At 35.6% G+C, this 10,000-nt stretch overlaps 1 protein-coding gene across 2 annotated transcripts in view; it reads left to right on the top strand.

Moving 5' to 3' along the window:
* LOC144959207 (uncharacterized) overlaps positions 1 to 10,000 on the top strand; it is a 98,449-nt gene that overhangs the window by 33,322 nt on the left and 55,127 nt on the right. Inside the window, exon 2 of one of the 2 annotated variants that reach the window (XM_078891758.1) lies at positions 3,265 to 3,414. The exons of the other annotated variant lie outside the window; for it this stretch is intronic. Coding sequence (XP_078747884.1) covers positions 3,297 to 3,414 — 118 coding nt within the window. The 5' untranslated portion in view covers positions 3,265 to 3,296. The remainder of the gene's footprint in view (positions 1 to 3,264; positions 3,415 to 10,000) is intronic. 2 annotated transcript variants of the gene reach the window in all.

A 10,000-nucleotide genomic window follows, 5' to 3' on the forward strand; every position in this document is an offset into this window, starting at 1 on the left:
GGGAAAAGGCCCCTTACCAATTTTCCCCGAAGGTTTTAAAAAGGGTACTGAAATTAAACAGCGTTGTCTCTGTCGGAAAAAATAAATATCGCCCAACAGCGTCATGTCATTCTAAATGTTTATTGTTGCTGTTGGCTAGGGACCCTTTGTTAAAATGTTTTTTGAGCACTTTAGTGGGTATTGCGTTATATAACACCTCAAGTTGTTTATTTTCTAAATTCTAAACCAAAACAGTACTATGTTAAACATCGACCGATCTGATGTCCATTCTCACTGATCCCGCTTGCCACTGTATAGATAGAATGAAGTTGACCTCACTCGGGTCTTTGTTTATTGTTTTTTGCCATCAACATTTATGAGTAATTCTCACTTAACTGTATTATCCAGACTATAAAAAGTTTATTGTTACACGGAGTTTTGGGTGTTTGTTTGTAACTTCCGATGGCAATGTTGTGAGATTCTTAGCCAAGCGCATCTATCTATACCAACACCAATAACCAGCCCCCGCCTCCACCGCCTTTTTTCAAAAGAAAAAAAAAATCCAGATATTCAGGTCTGTCCACCAAACCACTTGTCTGTCTGTCTGTCTGTCTGCCTGTCTGTCTGTCTGAAAAGTCTTTGACATTAAGAATTATCCAAAGCCAGAGATGTAGCGGGAACTGAGGCTTTGCGACATGAATGGCCCATTTCATTGATTTGTCGTGGACACAATGCTAATTCTCCTAACCGGAGGGCTATCTTGTCTTGTGCTTATTTGTAACAGAGGTCAATTATAGGGTAACCTTTCTCCCCACCCCAAACTGTTCAGATGGCATGACTGGCATTGTGGCCAAGTCAATCGCTGATGGCTAGGGAAGTTGCAGTTCGAAGACGCAGTGCTTTTGGCTTAAATTAATTGCAAAATAGACACAACGAATAGAAAAAGAAAAGAAAAGAATAAAGCAAAGATATTTTTTTTTACAAGATTGCAAGATTGACTTAATTGATGGAACGAAAGTGACGCCATTCAACTCTTTGTAATTGTTTTTAGACAACAATTTTAATGATTAGACAGTTATCACTAAATTTCCATTAATCAGACTATAAAGGTTCAAGGTTACACATAGTTTTGTGTGTTGGTACGTTATATCCGGCTGGTGGATGTTATGAGTATTTTACCTAAACGCACAGCATCAATACATTGGATTTTACCGACGTGCACATATTTGCAGGTCTGATATCCGAACGCAAGTATGGGATTGGTTTAACACTGTTTTAATGAACAATTTTTTGCATGGTTTGAGAGTAATAATTTCCATTACGACAATGACCCATATCAATTTGGGGTATCAGACCTGCAAATAAGTACACATTGGATTTTACGGTTAAATGTAAACATTTTTGAGATAATAAGGTTTCATTACCAACCTTACTAATTCCGACAACCAATCCAATTTATTCATATAATCAATATTCAATAGGCTTAGTTCGAAGTGCACATGTTTGAAATAAGTACACGCTGGCTTACTAAGCAATTTTATTTCTTTCCTTCTTCATTTCTTTTTTTTTTTTCTTCTTCTTCTTTTTCTTTCTTTCTTTTTAGAAACGTCTTCAGATTGATGAAGAGTGCTCTTTAAGTTTTCTTTCTGTGTAACTGTGATCTTAGCAGGTTTGAGAGTTTTTGCCAAGATTAGAGTCATTTCAATCGATCGATATCTGAAGGACGAGTTTTCTGGCCAGGATTTTTTTTCTTCAAAAAAACGTATTTTTCAGACTGTGGTAGATTTGCCTTGCTTGTCTGCTATAGTGTCTTATATAAGTACAAAACAGAAATGAATTCATACAGAAGCATAACGTGTAGCTGTCAGAATAATGATTATCTCTCAATCGATCAATCAGTCAATCAATCAATAAAACCGCCAGTCAGTCAATCAATCAATCATTCTATTCATTGTCTATCTATCTATCTATCTATCTATCTATCTATCTATCTATCTATCTATCTATCTATCTATCTATCTATCCATCTATCTATATATCTATCTATCTATCTATTCAACCATCTATCTTCGCTATTTCTATATACCAGTCTATCTACATATCTATCTATCTATCTATCTATCTATCTATCTATCTATCTATCTATCTATCTATCTATCTATCTATCTATCTATCTATCTATCTATCTATCTATTCAACCATCTATCTGCGCTATTTCTATATACCTGTCTATCTACCTATCTACCTACCTTCTCTCTCTCTCTCTCTCTCTCTCTCTCTCTCTCTCTCTCTCTCTCTAATATATATATATATATTATATATATATATATATATATATATATCTTCTATCTATCTATCTATCTATCTATCTCTATCTATCTATTCATCCATCTATCTTCGCTATTTATATATACCTGTTTACATACCTACCTATCTATCTACCTACCTACCTATCTATCTATCTATCTACTTACCTACCTACCTATTTACATACCTATCTATCTATCTATCTATCTATCTATCTATCTATCTATCTATCCATTTATCTATACATCTTTCTATCAATCCATCTATCTATCCACCTGATTTACAAGTCTCATCTATTACGTTTTCTTGCATTTACCCCTTTCATGGTTTTACACCGATGAGTCAAAGATATTTTTAAAAGTAAAAGGCAAAGCAGCAAGGGGTTTGCCGTCACCACGGTGTTGTGTATTCACCATCGGTAGCGTATACAATTATTATTCGAGACTAATTAGAACGTAAACAAACATCAGCCAGCAAAGTTCTAATCAACACAATTGATCAATCTCATCGTGATGAATATGATTCCAAAAAATGTAAACATCTCTGTGTCGCAAATTGCAAAAATACAGCAGTGTAATTGGTTCATTGTTACGAAAAAGGTAGGGAACTTCTTATTGAGATTATGCATTTAGGTAAATTACTCACAACATCGCCAGTCTAACATAACGTTAAACCTACAAAATAATGTGTAACCTTGAACGTTTATAGTATTGTTGATAGAATTTAGTGAGAACCTGTCATTAAAATGGCTTTCTAAAACATTAACAAATAGCCGAGTTACGTCTCTTTCGTTCCGTATATTAATCATAAAAAGTTCTTTGGTTCATCCAATGCAAGTGTGTCAACTTGATAAGTGTGTTGTACTATTTTTAAGACTTCGAAATTAATCGTCAGGAAAAATAAAAGAGTTTGCTTTACCTCACCAAAACACAATTTATCAAAAGTAATTGTTGATATATCAATCCAATCTATTTCCAGGCCAAGTTAGGTTCCATCAAGTTTGATTCAGGATGGATGATGATTCTGATGTGGATAGGGAACTGGATAATTCTCTCGTGGATTTACACCATGGATTGGATTCGAGCACGGAGGAAAACAGACCGGAGGACAATTATGGAAGTGGTCAAGGTAAGGGTAAATAGGATTGGGAGGAAATTCCAAATGTGTCCGCCGCTTACATTGCAAATAGTAAATATACGTAATTGATTACTTTGAATTATTTTTTTTATAAAAACCGGATATTTTTTTGCCTCTTAATTTTTTTAAGGGTTGGTTTTTTTTTTTGCCTCTTTATTTTTTAAAGGATTATTTTATCTACATTAAAATTGTAAAGTTTTCCAGCTCAGAAAAAAATAGCTGATGTGTTTTTTTTCTTTTCACTGTACAATATAACGACCCTAAAGAGTTGCGGTATTCATCAAGGTCTATTGTGTATAGTAAAGTGTGATGGTTTATTTTGCACATTATTAGATACGCACACTCGACATCAATACATTAGAGCATATGCATGATATGACATTAACCTTACTTTCAAGAGCCAGTCAAGGTGCTATTTTGAAATTGTAAAAAAAAACCGAAAAATATTATTTCCTCCAGTTGACAAAATATGTAGATAAACAGAAAAAATAATTGATAAATAAATGAACGAAAAAATAACTGAACAAAAATTCGCAAGAAACCAAAAACTAACACCCCCCCCCCCCCAAAAAAAAAAATGCAACAAAAAACAACAACAATTGAACGAATTAATAGGATAAATGAATAAAAACTAAGATAACCCAAAATTTTATTCTGAGATACAACAGATGTGGGCAGGCCGATTTTGTTGGAATGATTTTTCCTTGTATTTTTATTTCTGATTTGTCTGGCACTGTTTCATACACATCTTTTCCGATTTTAATCTTTCACCAGGCCCTAGTTCACTAATGTGTTACTCTATTTTTTTTTAGCTGAAAACATTAAATGTCAATCAATTAAAACAACTCCCACTTTGTTTTGTTTTTTCGTTTGTTTGTTTTTTTTTGTTTTTTTTTTTTTTTTTTTTTTTTTTTTTTTTTTTTTTTTTTTTTTTTTGTTTTTTTTTCTAAGTCTCAAAACTTAGAATCGGAAGATGCCTTAGATTTGAGCCTTTTTATTTATTTTTTAATTTTATTTGTGTTTATTGACATGTTGATTGTTAGGGTAAAATTTTCGATATCTGGCGCAAATTCTTTTCACGCCAGAATGACAAGAAAAAAAGTGTTTTGTCAGTAAAACACAAAGTGACTTTTTGTATCGCTACCTGGACAGAGCTCAGTAAAGGAAGATGATAAGAACAGTAGGTCAGTATAAAGTATAAATTGCAATAAAATTGTCCGGACTCAATATTTCAAGTGGATCAAGAGAACTGTCATCGGCTGATGACACATTACATCCGTTTGTTTGTGAGGGGAATCAGAGGGTATTCTGTGGAACACGACATAGATGACAGGAGGTGATGTTAATGGCAATGTCAATGCTAATGCCGTTGCGTTGTCATTACGATCATATTATTCACATGTGGTCAAAATAGACCAAATTACCAAATCACTGCAATCGCCATCTCCTCCTCCTCCTATTCCCTCCTCCTCCTCCTATTCCCTCCTCCTCCGCCTCCTCATCCTCCTTCTCCTCCTCCTTTTTCTTCTTTTTCCTCCCCTCCTCATCCATTCCTTCCCCTCCTCCTCCTCCTCCTCCTCTCCTCCTCCTCCTCTCCTCCTCCTCCTCCTCCTCCTCCTCTTCTCTCTTCTTCTTCTTCTTCTTCTTCTTCTTCTTCTTCTCTTCTTCTTCTTCTTCTTCTTCTTCTTCTTCTTCTTCTTCTTCTTCTTCTTCTTCTTCTTCTTCTTCTTCTCCTTCTTTTCCTTCTTCTCCTTCTTTTCCTTCTTTTCCTTCTTCTTCTTCTTCTTCTTCTTCTTCTTCTTCTTCTTCTTCTTCTTCTTCTTCTTCTTCTTCTTCTTCTTCTTCTTCTCTTCTTCTTCTTCTTCTTCTTCTTCTTCTTCTTCTCTTCTTCTTCTCTTCTTCTTCTTCTTCTCCTTCTCCTTCTCTCTTCTTCTTCTCCTTCTCCTTCTTCTTCTCTTCTTCTTCTTCTTTCTTCTTCTTCTTCTTCTTCTTCTTCTTCTTCTTCTTCTTCTCTTCTTCTTCTTCTTCTTCTTCTTCTCTTCTTCTTCTCTTCTTCTTCTTCTTCCTTCTTCTTCTTCTTCTTCTTCTTTCTTCTTCTTCTTCTTCTTCTTCTTCTTCTTCTTCTTCTTCTTCTCTTCTTCTCTTCTTCTTCTTCTTCTTCTTCTTCTTCTCTTCTTCTTCTTCTTTCTTCTTTCTTCTTCTTCTTCTTCTTTCTTCTTCTCTTCTTCTTCTTCTTCTTCTTCTTCTTCTTCTTCTTCTTCTTCTTCTTTCTTCTTCTTCTTCTTCTTCTTCTTCTTCTTCTTCTTCTTCTTTCTTCTTCTTCTTCTCTTCTTCTTCTTCTTCTCTTCTTCTTCTTCTTCTTCTTCTTCTTCTTCTTTCTTCTTCTTCTTCTTCTTCTTCTTCTTCTTCTTCTTCTTCTTCTTCTTCTTCTTCTTTTCTTCTTCTTCTTCTTTCTTCTTTCTTCTTCTTCTTCTTCTTCTTCTTCTTCTTCTTCTTCTTCTTCTTCTTTCTTCTTCTCTTCTTTCTTCTTCTTCTTCTTCTCTTCTTCTTCTTCTTCTTCTTCTTCTTCTTCTTCTTCTTCTCTTCTTCTTCTTCTTCTTCTTCTTCTTCTTCTTCTTCTTCTTCTTCTTCTTCTTCTTCTTCTTCTTCTTCTTCTTCTTCTTCTTCTTCTTTTCTTCTTCTTCTTCTTCTTCTTCTTCTTCTTCTTCTTCTTCTTCTTCTTTTCTTCTTCTTCTTCTTTCTTCTTCTTCTTCTTCTTCTTTCTTCTTCTTCTCTTCTTCTTCTTCTTCTTCTTCTTCTTCTTTCTTCTCTTCTTCTTCTTCTTCTTCTTCTTCTTCTTCTTCTTCTCTTCTTCTTCTTCTTCTTCTTCTTCTTCTTCTCTCTTCTTCTTCTTCTTCTTCTTCTTCTTCTTCTTCTTCTTCTTCTTCTTCTTCTTCTTCTTCTTCTTCTTCTTCTTCTTCTTCTTCTCTTCTCTTCTTCTTCTTCTTCTTCTTCTTCTTCTCTCTTCTTCTTCTTCTTCTTCTTCTTCTTCTTCTTCTTCTTCTTCTTCTTCTTCTTCTTCTTCTTCTTCTTCTTCTTCTTCTTCTTCTTCTTCTTCTTCTTCTTCTTCTTCTTCTTCTTCTTCTTCTTCTTCTTCTTCTTCTTCTTCTTCTTCTTCTTCTTCTTTTCTTCTTCTTCTTTCTTTCTTCTTCTTTCTTCTTCTCTTCTCTTCTTCTTTTCTTCTTTCTTTCTCTTCTTCTTCTTCTTCTTCTTCTTCTTCTTCTTCTTCTTCTTCTTCTCTTCTTCTTCTTCTTCTTTCTTCTTCTTCTTCTTCTTCTCTCTCTCTTCTTCTTCTCCTCCTCCTCGACCTCCTCCTCCTCCTCCTCCTCCTCCTCCTCGACCTCCTCCTCCTCCTCCTCCTCATCCCTCCCTCCCTCCCCTCCAACCAACGCCTCCTCCTCTTCTTCCTCCTTTGGTTGGTTTTATTTACTTCTCGACATTCGTCTAGAGTCCTATCTTTTAAGAGAGATAAAATATCCATACGTCTTACATTGAGGTTACCATTAACATTAAAAATGTTATTTCTCCCCCTTCTCTCTCTCTCTCTCTCTCTTCTCTCTCTCCTCTCTCTCTCTCTCTTTCTTTCTTTCTTTCTCTCTCTCTCTCTCTCTCTCTCTCTCTCTCTCTCTCTCTCTTTCTTTCTTTCTTTCTTTCTCTCTCTCTCTTACTTCTCTCTCTCTCTTTTTTTTCTCTCTCTTCTTTCTTTCTTTCTTTCTTTCTCATTCTCTCTCTTCTCTCTCTCTCTCTCTCTCTCTCCTCTCTCTCTCTCTCTCTCTCTCTCTCCCCTCTCTCTCTCAAAGGTGCCTGCCTGAGAGGCAACGCAGTACTTTCATGTCATAAATTAGAGCTTATAAGAGCTGAATAGTGGGAAAATTTCGCGTCCAGTTTACCATTCTCATTAATTCTATCAAGTCGAGGAGCCTTAATCAATAATATGATTCTCAAAATAAAAAGGTCATCTTTGTGTGTACGTGTTTGTATTATGTGTAAGTGCGTGTATGTGTGTGTGTGTGTGTGTGTGCGTGTGTTTTTTAAAAAGTGATTCTAAAACTTTGTTAAATCAATATTTCACGACTCTGAAGGAATCCAATTAAAATTAATGATTTCAACGATCGTTAACTGTATGCCTCCAAATTAAATGTTATTACCAACTCATATACGCCACTCTCAAAAAAAACAAAAAAACAACAACACTTTTTTGTCAATTTGACCAGAACACTGTTGAGACTCCGTCAAAGTTCCAAATTGGAGATTTATTTTGAAAAGTTTCGGGTCATTTTAATTTATCGATATTTTATTTTTTAAATGTTTGTTCAAACTGGACAAATAAATGTGTCCATCTAGATTACAGCAGTTACCTTTCAATGAGAAACTGGAAATAGAAAAAGCAACATTGAGTTGAGAAAGTAAGAATTATTAAGGGTTGGCACATGTGTACTTGAGAGATGTGGAAAATAACGCCGGTTGTAGTGATTGTGGTGGTGGTGAAGGTGATGAAGGTGTTGTTGTTGTTGTTATTATTGGTTATGGTTATGGTGGTGGTGATGGTGGTGGTGGTGGTGGTATTGATGATAATGTCTTGTATCAGACATTCTAGCATTTCCTATAACAATTTATGATTAGGCAAATATTCCATTTGAGGTCCAGTTCACATTTGCCGCAGTAAAAAGTTAAGTTTTACGATAATGCGGGACGAGGTCTATATCTAATTTGCATGTCTAACGATGAACTTCACTTCCAAATACTAAATCAACCCGCTTACAACGTGACATTAAAACGGTTTTAATGTCCATACGTCCTCTCAAATGACCCAGCCACCATCATTCATTCACTCGTGCTCGCGTTCGTCGTCTCTTGCATGTCCAGTCTTCTCTTACTTCCTGTCCATTTACAAGGGAGGCAAGAGCGTTCTTCTTACTACACGACAGACGGACATGAGATCCACATTCCGTTGTTTTAAGGATAACCCAATATCTACAGCTGTTCCACCCTAGGTTAACATGATAAGACGCATTACAAGCAAAAACAAAACAAAACAACAACACTAACAACAAAAAAGAAAAGAAATTATGCTAGATCTTAAATTTTAAAAAAAGAATAATTAAAATGTTATCAACAGATTACAAATGGATACATAAGTATTTTCCCCCGAAATAAGTCGTTTTGTCGCTATGAGGCAGCATAGTTGATCATAGCTATTTATTTATTTATTTTAAAACTTTTATTTTTCAGCTTGGAAATTTTGATTGTTACCCTTCAATCACTGATCATTAAGTTTGTGATGAAGATCTGGAAAAAAAACGCACGTGTGTACGAAATAGCGCCAGCCGTCCTAATTTGTCACATTTTTCAAGTTATTATCTAACATCATTTTCACTTGGCATCAGTTTTCTTGACCAATGACGAAAACGACGACAAAAGAAGAGACACAAACCCAGTATCACAGTGGAAATAGTCGTTGCTTTTTACGTAGTTTCTAAATTCCATGATCCAATACCACCCAAACAACGCCATGTCCAAACCACAGCTGCCAGTCAGACACACTTGTCTCCTCTCGCAAGTGTGTCCTTTTTTGTTGCCACTTCCTGTCCTTTTACGAAGACGAGATTATGATCGATAATGTCACTCAACTATATCAGGAGATTCAATCCCTCGTTACCTCTTTCTCGGTAAGATTATAATAATATCCTATAGCTTTTGGGCTCAGTATTCCAGAATAAAGCGTACAGTTTTGCATCATAAACCCGATCGATTAGAGCTCTCGGTACTCACAATTAATTCGTGTCTACAGATAAAGACTTTTTTTTTCGCCCAATGAAAAGATGTGTAATAGATGAGCTTTACAGTGAGGACCGATGTGAATACTAATGGAACTTCTTAACTCTCTCGAGTTCATATGCATGGAAAATCGAACATTTTTTTTCGATTTTCAATGAGGTGAACTCCAGAGAGTTAAATGTATGTTTTCAATTGAAAGTGTAATTATATTTCCCGTCAAATAACGGGGGTTGTGTGTTTGAACTCCGAGTTCAATTCCTTGTCTTTGAGATAGGTATTTTCCTGTCAGAGTTTGACTCACAATTCAGAAGTGCTTCATATACTTTTTGTCTAAAATACTGTCCAAGCTCCTATAACACCTGCACGTGTCGTTTAAATACAATTTTAACGCATTAAAGACTGAGTTCAGGTCTATTCCACTTTGACATCTTGACTTACCATTTTCATCTGGAGAGAAGTAACCCCGGTATGACTCATTTGAAGCCCGGGCTGTACCGTTGTAACGACTCACTTTGTTAAAATAGTTTCCTTGTTTGAAGCCCGGGTTGTATCGTTGTAACAGAGCACTTGGTGAAAACGATTAGGTCTGCAGTAACGTCCAGATATTTTAAAAGGTGGGGGAGGGGAGGGGGATGGTGCTTATAGTATGAAAGAAATTGGGTATTGTAGTTAAACGGTTAAATGAACGTTGGCCACCAGGTGATTCTCAGTTGTAAAGGGTTTAGAGCATGGCAATAAAACTCCTTGCAATTGCTGTATG

The sequence above is a fragment of the Berghia stephanieae genome, chromosome 1 (assembly GCF_034508935.2).
Source record: "Berghia stephanieae isolate SIO BIC M18660-M18661 chromosome 1, UCSD_Bste_1.3, whole genome shotgun sequence".
Classification (NCBI taxonomy): Eukaryota; Metazoa; Mollusca; class Gastropoda; order Nudibranchia; family Aeolidiidae; genus Berghia; species Berghia stephanieae.